A 20110-nucleotide genomic window follows, 5' to 3' on the forward strand; every position below is an offset into this window, starting at 1 on the left:
ACCTGCTAAGATCTTTCGTGAACAAATTTCAGTATATTACATATATCAGAATATGAAAAATCTGTTCCGGTAGCTGCTATATGGACTTTTGAAATCATTGCATCTAATCCATCATTTTGATCAATTACTGCTAATGCATGTCGTACACTATATGAAGCCCAATAATCGATTCGTTTATCCAAGTACTTGAGAATTTTCCTGTTGAATGTCTCATTATGAGAGGTACGGAGTGTAGTTACAAGTCCTTGGCCAAATGGTACACGAAAAATTGTTGTAATAACATCTCTAAAATTATTAATTTCGGCTTTGGTATAATTTTTTAGAGTAGGTTGTTGCAACTGTAACTCTGGGTTATCTTTTATCCAACAAACATCACTCCAACATATACTATGATCATCAAGTAAATGTCGAATCAAACCCTCCACTTGTATATACCGTGTTTCTTCTTCAGTCGGTATATTGTTTTTATTGTTTTTTCTTTGAATCCCAGCACTAAATATACAAGAGTTGAAATATCTCATAATATGTTGTTCAAAGGAATGCCAACGTGAATATTGCTTTTTTACTATTAATTTATTTGTATATTAGTATTAAAATTGATAAATAATGATTATGGAGTTTTTACTTACATAAATTCTTTCGGATATTTTTACTAACATGTTTTAGATCAGCAAATATGCGGCTTACTGCAGGAACACATGCCAAGGTTCGATTAGTTTCAAGATCACCATCTACACATATATGTAGGGTAAAATCAGTTTCTTCTAATATAGGCATTATATCATCTAATAATGCAAGCAAGATTGCGTGTTCCATTTGTCTTGACGTTCCATTGAAATTTCCATTATGTACTACAACCGAAGATTTATCAGATAATTGTATTGTACGAGAATTCTCTATTGTATGAAATGCAATTACAGGTTGGTAATCATATCCTAAAAATAAAATAAAGTTTAATTTAATTATTCTGCTCATTTATTATATGACATTTATATATATTACCAGAAAAGTCTCCTAAATATAAGAATTCTCCACTGGCTTGATGTGCATTACGTGAATGTGACCACGAACAATCAAAGCCTATAGGCAACACTTTTTCTTGTCCTGGTAAACATGTATCTTCCAAATGATCCAGAATTTCAAGTAGAATTGTCCTACTACTCATTTTTGCACTTTCAACAATGGGTTTATACATTCGATTTTGATAATTATGGTAAGATGTTTTGCTGCATTGGTTCGTTACTCCAATCGTTGCTAATGCAGTTTGAAGAGAGTTTCGGTTTATTTCACCAGAAAGTGTTGCCCCAGCGACTAAATGAGAATATTTTATTTCTGGATCTTCATTTGAATATTGCGTTGATGTTTTACAAAGAAGACAATCAATATTACAAGTTATATTAAACCCTAATACTGTAGTATGAAATTTTCGGTTAGATACTACGTTATCAAGACAATTAGGGCATGGTAATTAAAGAAGGATGGAAAGATAATGTGAAGTACTCATAAAAATGGTTGAGCCAAGTTTTTTTTCTTCAATTTCATTTGCTACCAATTTTTTAATTTCTCTTTTATTGTCAATATCTGTTTCATTTTTTGGAGTAATTTTTTCTTTTAATGTTTTAATAGTTCTATTTTGAGAATAAATAGTTTTTTTATGTTCCATATTTTTTAACATCAAAACTTGTGTTTTTTTCGGGGATAACAGTTTTCCTCTAGATTCAACCTGAATTCCATGAAGGATAATATTTTCACTATTTTCATCATTTTCATAAAGTATTGTATCAATTTTTTCTTGATCTCGTTTTAAACTACAGCGTAATGTTGCTTCTTTTTTTTTTGCATTGGCTAATTTTGGATTTTCCGGTTCTTGATCCTGGAAAAGAGTTGCAAATTTTTCATAAACAAGTTCTTTTAACTTGTTAACTATTTCTGGAACATTGAGGCCAAAAATGTATTGAATGGAATTGTTAGAATCAAGACCATATTTTTTTAGCATATAATGAAATGCAACTCGCTCAAGGCCTTGTGCTTTTTTTTCGGTATATAATGTATCAAAGCCAAATTCCTTCCAATAAAAAAGTAACTGATTGTTACTCTCTAAAATTGACAATTTGAATCTTTTTTTGCCTATAAATAATAAATTTATATTATTAATGGTATTCTATCTAGATCCGAGTTAGAATTCAAAGTTTTGCTGATAAAGTAAACATACCTGCAATTGTAAATACTACATAACCCAGTAAAAGTGGTATTAATGACTGATCTGTTTCTTGATTGCGAATAAAAAGATAACCGGCATTAGAATTTTTTTCCTCAGCAACTAAGGTTGCTTGCCGAAACTAGAGGGTTTCGGCAGAATGGCGTACGCGAAACTGCCGAAACTAGTTTCGCGAAATCATCGAAATGCCGAAACTGCGAAACCTATCAAAATCGCGAAACTGCCGTAACTTGCCGAAACTGTTTCGGCGTTTCGGCAATACTTTCTATATGATTTAATTAGAGTTTCGGCATTTAAACAATTTATAAGAATAAAGATTAAAGACAATATGATTTTTTGTATGTAAATATTTATTTTATAATATTTAATATTAAACTAATAAAATACACGATTAAAAATATAATAAAAATTAAAATTTAATAATATCTTTATCTTCTATGTGGGGACCTGCTTCTACCTCTTCTTCTATCTCTACTTCTGTCCCGTCTTCTATCTCTACTTCTATCTCGTCTTCTATCTCTACTTCTATCTCGTCTTCTATCTCTACTTCGATCTACTTCGATCGGGACCTGATCGCGACCTTCTTCTTTCCCTTCGCAATCTATATTCATATCGACGTCGATCATGCGCAGCATGCTGCCGTCGATACTCTCGTCTAAACAGATCTAAAATCCAATAAAAATATTAATGAATTGAATGAATTGCCTAAATAAAATTAATTTAAAATAATAATTAATAATAATTACCAGTTTGTAACCAGAATTCATCGTTCATATCAGCAAAACACGCTCTATCGAAACTATTTGGGCTTATAATAGGAATGTCGTCATCATTATTATTTATTATCCTACTGAGGTTTTCATAACCTCGTTTGAGGGCATTCCATTTTGTTTGGCATTGCCTGGGTGTCGCTGCAAATTCCGTTCGCAACGAACACCCTATTTGCTATTATTGTCCATGCATTTACATGATGACGGTTTGCAATTCTTTCGAATTGCTGATGTAAGTTTCTCCGCTCCACGATTAATTGCCTAGCTGCGTTAATCGTCCATTGGAATACTGGTGGTGGCGGTGGGACAAAAGGTACTAATGCTGCCATTTTTTATTTTTATGATTTTTTCGTAACTTGAAATTTGAAAATTAAATACAATTTGAAAATTAAAATACAATTTGGTTTTGAATTGCGAAAAAAAATTCAAATTTCATAATATTTATAATAATTTTAAAATTCGTTATAATGTTTAAAACATGAACTGATGAACATAATAACATTCTACATAATTAAAGTATTTGTAACAAAATAAACACAGTTTTGATTCTAATGTAATAAATTTAATTAACGCAGTTCTAAATTTTTTTTTGTAACGCAGTTCTTAAAATTTATTGATCTAATGTAATAAATTTAATTAACGAAGTCCTTAAAACTTATTGATTCTAATATAATATGCTTATCCTTATTCCTTAATTAAATTGCACTATTTTTAAAATATAATATGCTTATCCTTATTCCTTAATTAAATTGCACTATTTTTAAAATATAATATGCTTATCCTTATTCCTTAATTAAATTGCAATGTTTTAAAATATAATATAAAATTACAATTGCCTGCATTGCCTGCATAATTATATGTTAACTGGACTTTGATCGCGAATATTTTGCCCTGCATAATTACATCATTTATTTCCTAAATAGTATCATTATTTAAATCACATGATATTAGAATTAATTCTCATTGGATTAACTATTGTAATTATTTCTCATTATTATTATTCCTCATTATCATCATAATTATCGTCATTATTATCACCGTCATCCATACCTAATACATCATCTATATCATAATCATAGTCACCTTCTCCGGGTCTCTTGTTATTACCACTATCATCAACTTCATCATCTTCCGCATTATTTTCATCTGAATCATCCAATATATCTCTTGGAATATCGCCGATTTCACTAGTAATTGAATCATGCGATAAATTAACAAATTGATCAATCCATAGACTTTCGATTACTACACGGCAATTGTCTTCGGGTATTGTTTCGCCGCTTGTAGTTAATCTCTCGAGTAGAAGCTTGCTCCTCATTATATTCCTCATCGTCATCTTCTGCAAAAGCTTCTGCAATACGTATATTGATCTCAGCATCACTAAGACGAGTATTCTTTTTTTGATCAATTCCATAAAATCCAAGTTCAGTTTTTGAATTGGATTTCCAATACAAAATTAATTTGCACATGGATTCTAGTTTATCCACATTAAGATTTAAGCGACGTTTATGAAATAGCCATCCTAAAGTCGAAAATCCACGTTCGCAAGTTGCTGAGTTAGGACATATTGCAAATAGATAACTTGCAATTCTTGGCAGGACATCTGGTTCTGGTTCGGTATTAATATATTTCCACCAATTCACGGGATTATCTTTAGCAAAACCGATATCTAGGTCAAATGGCTCTTGCTCATTAATATATTTCTGTATTTGATCGCATAAAGTTTCAGCTTCGTAACGGTCGAAACCTAAATTTTTCCCGATTGAAGCTGCACATTTGATAATTCTCATGAGGGCGCATTTTTTAAGTGGCGCGTTTCTAAATCTGGGATCCATAAAAAAACAAGTAATATACTTATCATCATCGAATTCATCAAATCTTTCATTTATTACTTTGATACAATGACTTCGGAATGCAGGATTTAATGATTTGGGTAACTTTTTTAATGTAGCTGCAAGTCTTGCCAAGCTCAGGAAACAATCTGCAAGTGTAGCTCTTCTCGATTCTAATGAAAGTACCGCTTTTCTTAGAGGATCCAGAACAAACCCAAGAACTCGTAAATTTGAAAAAAAAATTCTCGATTGAATAATCGGTTTTATTTTATCATTTGTTAGCACTTTATCGTGATCGCTGGCCATTTCTTCTAGTGCTGATTCCAAATTTATTACTGAATTTACGGATTCACTAGCAGTAGTCCAGCGTGTCTTGCAATATAATTTTAATCCTCCTCCACTAATTCCTTTTTCTTTAATTATTTGAGCAAGTTTTGCATTAGCCTGATGAGAACTTCTAAAAAAGGTTGTCAAAATATTAACACGTTTTAATAAACGTTCCCCAAACTTCTCCTTGACGATGTCGCATGCAATTAAATTGATAGAATGTGCAACGCATCGCACATTCTCAATCTTTGGATGATTCTCATGTATAATTTTTCGTGCATTACGAACATTGGCCGCATTATCGGAAACTACAGCACATATTCGATCTTCTCCAATACCTTCTATAACCTTTTCAATTACCGTAACTAGATATTCTGCAGTGTGCGAATTTTCAGACAAATCAGAAAGTTGATAAAGATATTCTTTACGCGACGGAGTCATTACAATGAAGTTCCAAATTGAACGATGTGTACCAGACGTCCAACCATCAAAGGCTAAATTATAAATTAATATTATATAGTAAGTAAGATTAAATAAAAATGACGTATGATAGCCTATTTAATTTAACAAACCTAACGTTAAATTCGTTTCCTTTTCAAGCTCAGAATTAACTTTGAAGTTCACTTGAGCCTAATTCACGTTCAAGTAGTTGATTTACTAATACTTCCCTTGTTGGTGTATTGTACCCGGCATTAAGCTCTTTTATAAAATTGATGAAAAAGGGATGTTCCACTACTCTAAACGCAATTCCGCACGCAATAAAAAATTTAACTAATGCACGATTAATTCGTGTACATCTTTGTTCGTTAAGCTCTGTTGAATCATGGTAATCATCCATGTTACTTTGACCTTAGAGTATTTTCTTTTTTTGGATGACTTGACTATCTTGCCGTTCCATTACTTTAGTCATATACCTTCTAACAACTGCTGCTGGCGCATTTGGACAATGGTTTGAAAGATGCTCTTCGAGCTTTGAAGCTCACCGCGTGACCATGTATTCTTACAGTACTTGCAGGAGGCGGCAAATTTGCCAGAACCAACAGCTTCTCCTTTATTAATATCTTCCCAAATGCTATTAGGTGGCCGACCTCCTCTATTTTTCATTTTAATGGGTGAATCTTCTATGTGATCAGTCATTTGAAACAGTTTATTATTAATATTATTATTAAGAAAACGGAAGAAAGTAAAAGAAACTTTAGTTCAGTGTTAAAGGAGATGACGGAATTGGGTTTATTAAATGCATGTTACGCATTTTCCTTTAATGAATATAAGCCCCTTAAAAAAAAACTGTAAAAACGTGTAATATCATAATATTAATATGGGAGTTAGAAATGAAAATTCTAACACTAGATAAAGCTTAAAAGAACTAAGACGACGGTAAAATATTGAAGTTTAATCTTTTATCTGTAGATTATTTGATCATCTAAATTATATTATTAATTGGTGTAACTTGGCGTAACTATATGCAAATCTTATGATCAACTATGCCGAAACTACGGAGAAACCTATTATAGAGGTTTCGGCATGTTTCGGCAGTTTCGCAATTTTGACAGGTTTCGCAGTTTCGGCGTTTCGGCGTTTCGGCACTATATAAGAGGTTTCACCTTTCGGCATTAGGCCAAACAGGTTTCGGCAAGCAACCTTATCAGCAACAGAGGTAATTTCTGTAGTCTCATAAGTAAAATCAAACGCCTTTTTCTCATTATGCAAATCCAAAACACGAAGACCAGAAGAATAATCAACTACTATCCAACTGCCATTTGACCGTTTAAAAGCTTTACGATTATTAGGATCTTGTGCGACCAGTGCTGTATACCATTTAAAAGGCATTATCTATAGAATATAATATTCATTTTCATTAATATGATAAAATCTTCTATTTAATACATAACAACACACAAACAAACTTTATTTTCTGAATATTTATACGTTATTTCGCAGTTTTACTTAGTATAGTTTTGTTCATGAGAAAAAACTGTGTTCATGAGAAAAGTGTAAAGTCACTTTTTGGCTATTTTAACGAAAATTTCTCTAAACCCTATAAAAAATATGTATACGGTTTTTACACTGTATATACGTATTTTTGATACAGTTCGCATTTTTACATACGGCATATCAGTATAATGTATACTGTTTGCAAAATGTGTTTAGTAAAAAATACAATAAAGTATACGGTAAACATACTGTGTGATACGGTATATTAAATTCATACGTCTATAACGTATACCATTTCTACTGTATATCGGTATTTTGTATACGGTTCACAAAAATATTGTAAATGAAGGATACGGTATACGTATTATTCTACAGTATATTAAAATTCATACGTTTATAACGTATTTTCTACAGATATACACAGGTCAAATAAATAAAAATCAGATTTTTGCCTTTTTAATATGGCTATCTGATTTTTTGGCAATTTTAATATAATATTTCCGATTTTAATAAATATTTTTGATTTTAATATAATATTTCTGATTTTTAACATGAAATTGCCGATTTTTGGCTATTTGTAGTAGGATTTTTCGATTTTAATATAAAATTTCTAATTTTAATATATAACATGTGATTATGTATTACGGTTTAATATTTATTTATTAACTTAGATTTTTTTTATTTCAGTTATAATTATTTTTTTGCCTCAAAAACTTTACTAAAATACTTTTTAAATACTTTATAAAATAGAATTAAAATATTTTTTTTCTTAAATATAAACACATTTAAATTAAATAACTCATAATTTAAAATATAAACAAATATTATATTTTTTTTACACATATTTCAAAGTATGGTTTGAGCATTTTGGTTAAAGTAAATCTTATTCTTTTAATTAAAAGTAGTTCAGTAAGTTTAAAACTGTTAAGATATTAATCTTCATAAAAGTACAGTTAATATTTTTGGAATTATTTACATTTTTTATATAATACAGTAGTATTAAGTTACAAATTTTTTTACCTTCAGAACGTATTTTGAGATCTTTATCCAAAGTAAATCAACTTCTTATATTAATTGTAAGTTGTTTAGCATGTCAAAATCTACTTGAATATTAATTTTCACGAAGGTACAGTTAATACTTGATGAGTTATTCACGATTTTCACAATGGTACTCATTCACGAATTTTATTTTTTTCCGTTTTGTCACTTCAGAGCGTATTTTGAGCACTTTATCCAAAGTAAACTAACTTTTTATATTAATAGAATGTTGTTCATCATGTCAAAATCTACTTGAATATTAATTTTCACGAAGGTACAGTTAATACTTGATGAGTTATTCACGATTTTCACAACGGTACTCATTCACGAATTTTATTTTTTCTATTTTGTCACTTCAGAGCGTATTTTGAGCACTTTAGCCAAAGTAAATCGACTTCTTATATTAATTGAAAGTTGTTCAGCATGTCAAAATCTACTTGGATATTAATTTTCACGAAGGTACAGTTAATACTTGATGAGTTATTCACGATTTTCACAACGGTACTCATTCACGAATTTTATTTTTTCTATTTTGTCACTTCAGAGCGTATTTTGAGCACTTTAGCCAAAGTAAATCGACTTCTCATATTAATTGAAAGTTGTTCAGCATGTCAAAATCTACTTGGATATTAATTTTTACGAAGGTACAGTTAATACTTGATGAGTTATTCACGATTTTCACAACGGTACTCATTCACGAATTTTATTTTTTCCATTTTGTCAATTCAGAGCGTATTTTGAGCACTTTAGCCAAAGCAAATCGACTTCATTTATTAATTGAATATTGTTCAGCATGTCAAAATCTACTTGAATATTAATTTTCACGAAGGTACAGTTAATACTTGATGAGTTATTCACGATTTTCACAACGGTACTCATTCACGAATTTTATTTTTTTCCGTTTTGTCACTTCAGAGCGTATTTTGAGTACTTTAGCCAAAGCAAATCGACTTTATTTATTAATTGAAAATTGTTCAGCAGCTTAGAATCTACTTGAATATTTATTTTAATGAAGGTACAGTTAATATTTGTGGAATTATTAATTTTTATAATTGTGCATATTACATTGAATTACAAGTAAATTTATATTCTTAAATGTATTTTGTTTAAAATTTAATTATTTAAGATTAGTTTTTTATTTAATATTGCTTAATAAAATATTTTTTAAAATTTAATTCAATATTACAATATAATTTTTTATAAAAATATATATTTCATAATGTACAGTATATACAATTTTTTTGTATAGTGAAAAAACTGAAAAATGTAGTTAAGAATTGGTAATACGGCTGTAAAAAGTCACAAATCAGACAAATATAGCTAAAATCAGCAATCCGATTTGAATATGCAATTTAAAAATTGGCATATCCAATTTTTGTCAATTCGTACTAAAAAATCAGCTACAAAAAGTTACAAATTGGACAAATATAGCCAAAAATTGGCTATCTGATTTTTTTGCCAGTTTTTATTTATTTGACGTAAGTTTTTCTACACTTTAAAGCATCAAACAATACTAGTATCCACTAATATATACTACCCAAAAACTCACTGATGTAAAATCACAATTATTAAAAATTCGCAAGAATTTTTGTTAATACTGTTTAATTTTTAAGTTCAAAGTCTGATTGATAATACTAAATTCAAAACTCAATTATAAATCATTTTTATAAATTAGTATTAAGATTTTAATTTAAAAATTAAGCAGTATCAAGGAAAATTCTTGCGAATTTTTCTTAATACTGCTTAATTCTAATTTAACTAATTTAGTATTAAAGCTTTAATTTAAAAATTAAGCAGTATCAAGGAAAATTCTTGCGAATTTTTCTTAATACTGCTTAATTCTAATTTAACTAATTTAGTATTAAGGCTTTAATTTAAAAATTAAGCAGTATCAAGGAAAATTCTTGCGAATTTTTCTTAATACTGCTTAATTCTAATTTAACTAATTTAGTATTAAAGCTTTAATTTAAAAATTAAGCAGTATCAAGGAAAATTCTTGCGAATTTTTCTTAATACTGCTTAATTCTAATTTAACTAATTTAGTATTAAAGCTTTAATTTAAAAATTAAGCAGTATCAAGGAAAATTCTTGCGAATTTTTCTTAATACTGCTTAATTCTAATTTAACTAATTTAGTATTAAAGCTTTAATTTAAAAATTAAGCAGTATCAAGGAAAATTCTTGCGAATTTTTCTTAATACTGCTTAATTCTAATTTAACTAATTTAGTAGTATTAAGGCTTTAGTTTAAAAATTAAGCAGTATCAAGGAAAATTCTTGCGAATTTTTCTTAATACTGCTTATATTCGCCAATTTGTGGAATTAGCCAAAATTAAGATTTTCATAAAGATTTGCACATTTTAACAAGAATTATGTTTCACAAGCTTAAATTATATGTGTTACATAATCAGATGATCTAAATCTATCAAAAAATAAAAAAAAATTTTTTAACGTTTATTCAAAAATAACAATGGCAACTACTTTCTTTTTTAATCACTTTTCAATCACTTTTCAATCACTTTTCAATCAGATTTTTGTTAGGTGACTTAGAAAAGTTTATAGGCATATATAGCAGGTTTTTTTTAATCAATAATTAAGAAAACAAATATTAATAATTTTTATTAATAAGAAAAGTCTTTTTTCATTTATTTTTAACCTTATTTCCTTCTTTTTTTTAGTAAAAATATATACAAAATAAAAATGTGAGTTATGATTTAGAGTTTTTGAGATGTTTTTTTTTGTTTTTTACTATACTAATTTTATTCTACTTGTTAATTACTTTTTAAAATTGATTTTATTAATTTATTCAATTTAAAACAGAAATAGCAAATAAAACCTTATTAAGTAAAGTAAAAAGAGCTCAATAATACCTGTAAAGATCATCTTTTGGTAAGAATTATAATTTTAAAAATTTTTGTATCAGAGTTTTATTCAATTAACAAAATCGTTAATATATCAGCGTAAATACATGCTAAACACATATATTTATATTCATATGAAAGGCCAGAACCTAAACTACCTGAACGAAAAAAGATCATTCAAATTGAATTACTAGATGTGAAGATATTAACGATCAAAGTCAAAAGTTAAAAACAAATACATTGAACGTAATTATTCAGCAACTTGTGATTCAATTCATGCGATATTTGGTTTATAGATAGCTCTTGATTACCTCTTTCTAATGAATATAAATTCATTCATCTAGCACAGATACACGTTAAGTTATTCAATATTTTGTCATGACAATTATATTTAAATTTTTTAATTTTAATGATATTATTAAAAAAAATCAAAAAATAATATAATCAAATCAATTTTATTTATGTCAGCTGGTGTGAATCTATCATTTTCATGTAACTTGTATTTGCATTTGCTTAATAAAGTTAGTTTTTTGAATATAAAAACTTAATTCCATAAATCAGCCCATATTACGTTAGAGGAGTTACACATATCACGTAATATTCATTTTATTATAAACCTTACCCCACCCCCCCCCCTGTTAGATTTCATAACCAATCAAATTATAATATTTATAAATCATATGATTTAAATAAGTGTAACGTAAAATTTTAACTACCCCCTATAATAATTACATAATATGTGTAGTACTCCCTAATTCTAATTTAACTATTAAGCAGTATTAAGGAAAATTCTTGCGAATTTTTCTTAATACTGCTTAATTCTAATTTAACTAATTTAATATTAAGGCTTTAATTTAAAAATTAAGCAATATCAAAGAAAATTCTTACAAATTTTTCTTAATTCTAATTTAACTAATTTAGTATTAAGGCTTTAATTTAAAAATTAAGCAGTATTAAAAAAAATTTTTACAAATTTTCTTATTAAAAAAAAAGAACTTTTAAATTACTAATTGAACTTTAAAAACAATCTGTATGATTTAAATTTTAAAAAAATACTTCTGCTTTTTAATTTTCGCATTTCTATATTTAACCAATTAAAATTCAGCTGATCGCTGATCACATGCATTAATAACACGTTATTGTTTATTTTTTGTTTATTTTTTCAAAAATATTCTTTTCTCTTCTTTTTTTTAGAAAAAAAAAAGACAATAAAAATGAATACCAAAACTATTTTAACATATAATGATAAAAATTAAATAAAAAACTTATTTTGATAATATACAATATATATATTTGTACTAAACTACTAATTATACAAAAAGTGATACGCACGTATATCAATTAACAATTACTTTCGCTAATATCTCTCTGGAATTGTAATGGTGAATTTTAACAATATTAATTAAACAACTATATGTACACCTTTTTATGTTTTTATTTTTATATTAATATTATATGTTAACATATATTAATTATATTTTTTTTACTTTTATGTATTTTATTTAATTTTTTTAATATATTACTAACATTACTACTATCGTTTTATTACTTTTTTATATCTAACTAATATATTAATAATATTACTAACTTTTTATTATTTCTTTTTTATATTTAAAATAATGATAATATTACTAATTAAGTTTCTTTTTTTCTAACCTTTTATTATTCCTTTTTTATATTTAAAATAATGATAATATTACTAATTAAATTTCTTTTTTTTTGTTTATATTTTGCTAATATTATTTTTTTTACAAATAGTATATTATTTTATACTAGTTTTTTATTTATATTATTTATAAAAAATATTTGTATATTTAATATTATTTAATAAAAATTTTATTGATTATAAATGCATTTTAAATTCTGTTTGCAAATATAAAATATACGATTTAATTGAATAATATATACTATTTGTCAGTACAAAATATGCAGTTTAAACTGGAAAAAAGTACTGTTTATCAGTATAAAATATACGGTTTATCCTGGAAAAGTATACTGTTCGCAATATAAAATATAAAACAATATACTGTTTACAAGTATAAAACATACGGGTAAAACTGGAAAAATATACTGTACGCAAACCGTATATATGATACGGTGTGCAGAATACCGAATATATACAGTATGTGAAAATACTGTAATCATACGGTAATAATACTATAAATATACTGTTCGCAAAATACGAAAATACAGTATACTAACCGTATATATATTTTTTATAGGGAAATAATATAAACTTTTTTACCACAAGTTTGAAAATTGAGGCTTTTCGTATCCTGTTTATTACAATTTAAAGGTTGTTCTAACTTTTTTGAGAGTTAGCTATATGTGAAAGTCATGGTAAATTTTTCAATTTTTTTCGCAGTGATCTACTAATTAATTATGACATCATTGTACTCTACCCTTAAAAGTTCATTTTTTCTGTTTTAATAATAAGCATTTATTATAACTTTTAAAAAAGCTGTATAAAATAAAAAAAAATTTATTTTTGAATATTGAATTATTTGAATATAAAATAAAAATATAAAAATATATAAGAAATTGATTATTATACAAATTATTTGTAATTATTTACAACTTATAAGTTACAAATAATAGAAAGAACTTTTAAAATAAATTCAGATAAAAGATTTTTGAAATTAATTTAGATATTTAAATTATTTTATAATTTACATTTAAATTTTCTATTACTTTTATAATATTTTAGTTTTCATAATTTTGAAAATTTTTTATTACATTTAGTATAAATATATTTGACTAATGACTATTATGATATTTTAACTAATATATAATATTTATAAATTTTTTTTTTTTAAATATAGTATCATAAGTATTATATACCGTATATCGTGGGCCTATAGTACTTCACTTTATGCATAGTACCCCCTGAAAAATTTCATAGAATTGTATAGTACCCGGGGGATATTTTACAATTATCTCGTGATCTAGTGATCAGATTTGAGCCATCTTTTTTTGTTTGATAGCTCTCATTAGGGCTCTTGAAATAAAAAAAGATCGTTCAAATTAGGACCGGTAGATCGTGAGATGCAAAAATGAAAAAATGGAATTTTTAGGCTTTGTTTAGTACCCGGGGGTACAGGGTCAAACCCCCGATTTTTGCAAGATACCCGGGGTACTGTGGCCCGCTATATACGGTAATATTTATAAAAAATTTATTAATTATATCACTTGAATTTTACATCTTTTAATACTACTATTACAAGTTGTACTCTAAAGTTCTAATAAATAATAAATAGTCAATTAAATTTTTGTATTTCAATTTATAAATTTGAAATTTTAATATTTTTATTATTATTTGCATCTTAACTAGAGTTAGACTTTTTTTTATATCAGATTTAGTCTTGGGTTTATATATATAAATCAGTTTTAGAATACTTTTTTATATTATAAAAAATTGTTATACTATAAATCTATAATAGAATTCCTCTATTACTAATATATGTTACCAGTAAAAATTTCACTTTCATATGAAACCTTATTTTAGGATTTGCTTAAATTTTATTGGTTAATTAATTAAAAAGAAAAAAAATTATAATAATGTAATATAAAATTTCCTTTTATAGAGGACTATTAAAGTAGAGTAGAATCATGTGAATTTTAAAATTTTTCTTGTTTTTTAAATAAAATTATTTATTATATATAAAATTTTTTAAATAAACATATATTAAATGCATTTTGACCTGTTCTACAAGTTTACTTAGAGTACAAATCGATTTATTCAACTTTTTCAATTTTGTAAAATTGATCTATTTTTTTTTGGGTATGATCAGCAAAATTCATTTGCTTATATGTAAAGTCAAAAACATTATTTAAAATCCACTTTTTCTCCCTAAGTAAACTTGCAGAGCAGGCTGAAATACACTTATTTAATAATTTTCAAATTCACTTTAATTTTAGTTTATAATAATTTTAAATCACGTGATTCTATACTGCTTTAATGGGCTCTCTTTTATAGTAAGATCTTTATATATAAATCTTACCTTAGGCCATAGGGTAACCTATCTTAATAGTAGGTAAAGTTCTACTATAATATAAACTTTGATCTTTAAGTAAATTTAAGTAAATTCAAATTTTTAGTATTTTATAATTTTTATTAATCCTGAAAAATTTATATATAATTCAAATTTTAATAATACTTTTATCTTTAGCAGATTTGTATAAATGAAATATCTTTAAAAAAATTTTCATATATAATAAAAAAATTCTATTATATTAAATAAAGTTTCAAATAGATTAGGGTACTGTCAGATATTACCTAATATCACTTTAATATAAGAGCTTACCTTCTTCCCCTAAGTAAGATATGTTATATATAATTCCTTATACAGTCAACTCTCTATAAATGCACCACTTATAAGTGCATTTCTTTCTTAAATGCATACTTTGATTCAGTCTCAAGTATATATGACCTCTAATTATTTACTCTTTATAAATGCACACCCTTTGTAATCGCACACTTTTATCCAGTTCCAAGAGGGGTGCATTTATAGAGAGTTGACTGTATAGTATTGTATGTAACCTAAGATCTTTATTTACCTCCCTCCCCTTAAAATATTAGGTAATATCTGACAGCACTCTTAGGTTAAATTAGATTAATTGATAAATCTGTTCTAAAATTTTTATCAAGTTATCACAGTTTTCAGAATTCTGTGTACATTGTGATGATTGATTGCAGGATGATTACAGGATGATTACAGGACAACATTATCCAATTTTTGTCTGATAATTATCCTATAATCTAATAATTTTTTTATTAGATAATTTATAGGTGGTAGTACACTTTTGAAAAGTGCAATAAATCGGTGTCAAATTAGGTTATGTTAGATTATTTATTTGATTTGATCTGAAACCTAAAAAAAAATTTTAGATTATATGAGAATCTGAATAATGAATACTTTCAGATTAATCTGAAAAAAAAAATGATTTGTTTTTTCTAATCTTTTTTTTTTTATTATATTATTATTTTAATTTATTTATTTTTATACAAAAACGTTCACTTCTTAAAATAAATAACTAAGTTATTACAATTTTGTATAAACTATCAGTAAAATCAGTACCGTATTTTATCGAAAATAAGCACCTATCAAAAATAAGCACCTCCCCTTATTTTGTGCGATTTCATGCAAAAATCAAAAATAAGCACCTTCAAAAATCAGCATCCCCCGGTATTTTATTAATTTTATTGACAATAGAAAAAAAAATAATTTTTAACTATATTGATTTTATTGACTTAGAAAAAAAAATAAAATTTAAACAAATATTATTAATTTGTATCGATAAAATCAATTTCATCCATTTCCTCATTTTCATCTTGAAGTTCTTTAAGAAGTTCATCAATTTCTTCATAAACAAGATCATCTTCCGATCCATCTAAATCATTAGATATACCACATTTTTTAAAAGAACGGATAATAATATCATCCGAAATATTCTCCCATGCACGCTTAACCCATTTACAAACATCACTTATTTTAGCACGTCGAAGGTTTCCTGAAGTAGTATACCCAGCACCACCATTAGACATCCAGTGGTGCCATTCTTTACGGAGGTTGTCTTTAAATGGCTTGTTGATTGCAACATCAAGTGGTTGACAAATGCTAGTCAAACCACCCGGAATTACTGCCAAATCAACATTAGTATCATGAAATGCGTTTTTAACAGATTCTTCTAAATGTCCTCTAAAAGAATCATACACCATCAATGCAGGAGAGCTGGATTGACCGTTTGTCATTATTCTTGAACGTTTGAGATAATCAACATACCGTTTCATTAAGTCTGTATTCATCCATCCACTCTCTTGGAACCAAACAATCACACCAGAAGGTGCTTGTTCTCCGCGTGGCATTTGTTTTCCTTTGAAAATACAAATTGCCGGAAATTTAGTTCCATCTATTATAAATAAAAAAAATTGTTATTTTATTTAAAAACTAATAAAAACCATAAATTTAATGTAAATCTTACCTGCGGCACATGTTAAAACTACTGTAAATCTGTTTTTTTCATTTCCTGTTCCACGAATATGAATTGTCTTATCACCTTTCGTATGAATGGTAAAATTTCCAGCCATGTCAAACCAGACAGGCGTTTCGTCCATATTAAAAATATTACACAATTCAAAAGATTTTCTGACCCTAATTCGAATGACAAATCTGCGAAATTTTTCCAATAATTCTTCTGTTTGTTCAGGTAGTTTTTGTGACACTTTTGTACGCCGCCGTAAAGCCAATTTATACCTTTTCATAAATGCAGATAACCAACTAGATGTTGCCTTAAATGTTTCTATTGAATTACCATAGAGAGAGATCATTTCTGGCCGGTCTAAAATTTCAAACATTGAAATTCGTAAATTCACTGTGGTTATAGCTAATGCCATTTTTCTTTGTTCCATAACCCATTTGTATAACTCCACTTCTGCTTCAGGATAAAATGCTTTTCGGCCAGAACCTACACTCATGTTTGTTGCTTTTGTTTCATCTTTCCAGTTTAAACTTGCTTTGACCCACCTTCCAACCATACTAGCATCAAGTTCAAAGTGCCTAGAAGCTTCATTTCTGCCACGTTCCTTAGCATAAGCAACGACAATTTTTTTTTGCTCAATAGAATACGAACTACGTTGGCGTTTTGAAACTTGTGGCATAGTATTAAAACAGGTTTGAAATTGTATGAAATTGTGAAAGTTATAAAAGTTGTATGAAAGTTATGAAGGTCGTATAAAAGTTTCGTGAAAGTTACGAGGTTACGCGAAAGTTATAAAGTCACGAACGCGAAATAATACCCCTAATTCACATGGTGAAATTCCCGAATTAGTAAAAAAAATTTCCAGAGTGATAAAACCCCTTGATTAATAGATAATCGTATTTTAAAAAAAAGTCTTGAAAATAAACACCCCCCAAATTTTTCGTCCAGAATCCTTGCAAAAATGGGGTGCTTATTTTCGATAAAATACGGTAATTTACTTAATAGTAATATATGCAGTTATGCACCATTTGTTGGTCTAAATGATTATCATCTGCCAATCACATTTGCTGATGGTTTAAAAGTTATCAGCTTGTTTACATTTCTAACGAAAGGTGGAAATGTACTTTGGTCAAAATCTTGGGGTTCCTTGAGGGTGTATGATATTAAAGTACGAACTGTCCGGAATTAACGTTGACGCTATTACTTGCAAGGGCATAACTCCTAAACTTCGAGCCAGTTCGTATGTTAATATCGTACACTCTCACTGTACGTTAAGGACGCCCCAAAATCTTTACTCGTATTACTTCGTTCCCGACTAATTAATTATAGTATTAAGTGAAGAAAGAGCTAGAGAAATATATATCAAAGACTCCTTAGGACCTCGAATATTTCGTATGCAACTCACAATATCTGAGAGTGAAAGTGAAAAACACAATTTTTGTAATAGCTCAGTCAAAATTAATGCTAGAAATGTGATTACTTTCTTATCACAAATGAATATCGTGGTATATATCTAATAAAGTGTTGACTTTAGTAGTATCACCTATGATCTATGATTCTTAGTATTTTTTGATTGATTTATTGTAACAGGTATATTTTTCTAGGCTGCTTATCAAAAAATTCTTCAACTTGCATATACTGAAGAATTTCTAGAAATTTTGTGATAAATTTGTTAATCTCATTCGAGACGCTGCCCAACTTCGCAAATTCGATTATGATGATTTGACATAATATTAAATTATATCGAAGAAAAGGATTCCAAGAGTTAAAATATTCTTTAATAACGTTAAAATTCTAAAAATGAGGATAAGTACTAATCTAATTACCTGATTTATTATTTTTTAGGCTCACGATAAGTTATCTATAAAATTTAAAGAAATTGCAGAAGGATCAAAAAAACTTAGTAAATTCATATTACATTATCAGTTTGTTTTTTAAGAAAGATAAAATAAAAAATTCTTTCTCTATTCAGGTGTAAATGACTCTTACGAACCCGATTATCAGTGAAGATGAAATTACTCATAATATTCAAGACCTTCATCTACGTCGTGGAAAGCGAGGACACGGTTGATATAAACAGTCTGGAACTGCCGAACGATCTAACGAATCTAATGTTTCATTAGAGTAAGTGTAAAAACAAAAGACGTATTTATTTTAAAAGCCTATTTTATTAATGATAATTGTTTATTGTATAATAGCGCGATAAGAAGTAAGTTAGAAAGAAAACAATGCGTGTATGGGATGATAAATTGACGAAGAAGAGATGGAAAGTTTGGATTATAGTGAAGATAAAAAGTGATAGCGATAAATCGTCATCAGTAGATCCGCAAAATTTGGTTGACTTAGATTAATTGGGCCAATTACAAGTTGGAAGTACTCAAGATGACGATGAGTATGAATATGAAGAGGATGATTATAACGAAACAACACTTCTGCCAAAAAAATAGCAGATCTAGCATATTGTCATTTCTAAAAATATCACTGAACTGAAAGAAATTACAGAACAGAATCTCGTTAACATTTAATTAAAAAAATGTTGCAGCTGATATTGCAGCTCATTTGTGATTCGGTTGTGAAAACTGGTAGGACAAAAGACTGAAAGCTTTAAGAGTATGTTATGAATAAATTTTTGTTTAATTTTGTCATTAAAATTAATTTTAACTTAAAAAGGAATTTAGTCAACTGTACTAACGTTCGTACTTCTTTTTTTTTAGGTGTGAAACAACGTATACTCACACCAAAGTCATCAGTTTATTTGCTACGTGATATTACGCAAGCTCAGTCCTATTCATGTCCTTGTACGATTTGCTTTATTAGTAACGGTGGGTTAAATTTTGTAAGATAAATAATAAAATTGGAGACATGCTTACATACTTATCATTTATATAGGTGTTGGTAAGTGTTTTGCAAAAGGAACCAAAGTTTCAAAGTTTTAATGTATGATGGTACCCAAATGTCGAAGGGCTCAATGTGAGAACTCAATGTGAGAAATCAAGTTATGGGAGATGATGACAATCCAAGAACTATTCAGTTCACTACCAAAGATAGAAGCATAATGTACCGTGTTATTCCAAATATTAAGGGTCCTGCGAAATTTTTCGATAATATATTATTGTACTCAAATTTGATGCCGAGCCATACGTGCGAAGTGA

At 27.5% G+C, this 20110-nt stretch overlaps 3 protein-coding genes across 3 annotated transcripts; 1 reads left to right on the top strand and 2 right to left on the bottom strand.

Moving 5' to 3' along the window:
• Positions 1-5: 5 nt before the first annotated feature.
• Positions 6-1996, bottom strand: OCT59_009532 (uncharacterized protein; the record flags this gene model as incomplete). Its single annotated transcript, XM_066133640.1, has 4 exons — positions 6-565; positions 630-935; positions 1003-1437; positions 1501-1996. 4 exons carry the CDS (start codon positions 1994-1996, stop codon positions 6-8), a joined length of 1797 nt encoding a protein of 598 aa, XP_066000062.1.
• Positions 1997-6539: 4543 nt separating this feature from the next.
• OCT59_009533 (uncharacterized protein) lies at positions 6540-6977 on the bottom strand (the record flags this gene model as incomplete). The annotated part of the gene is made up of 2 exons (XM_066133641.1): positions 6540-6551; positions 6789-6977. The coding sequence occupies 2 exons, from the start codon at positions 6975-6977 to the stop codon at positions 6540-6542; spliced, it is 201 nt and encodes a 66-aa protein (XP_066000063.1).
• Positions 6978-18451: 11474 nt separating this feature from the next.
• Positions 18452-19894, top strand: OCT59_009534 (uncharacterized protein; the record flags this gene model as incomplete). Its single annotated transcript, XM_066133642.1, has 7 exons — positions 18452-18463; positions 18708-18722; positions 18804-18887; positions 19039-19082; positions 19157-19167; positions 19673-19780; positions 19848-19894. 7 exons carry the CDS (start codon positions 18452-18454, stop codon positions 19892-19894), a joined length of 321 nt encoding a protein of 106 aa, XP_066000064.1.
• Positions 19895-20110: the final 216 nt, after the last annotated feature.

The sequence above is a fragment of the Rhizophagus irregularis genome, chromosome 17, assembly GCF_026210795.1.
Source record: "Rhizophagus irregularis chromosome 17, complete sequence".
Lineage (NCBI taxonomy): Eukaryota > Fungi > Glomeromycota > Glomeromycetes > Glomerales > Glomeraceae > Rhizophagus > Rhizophagus irregularis.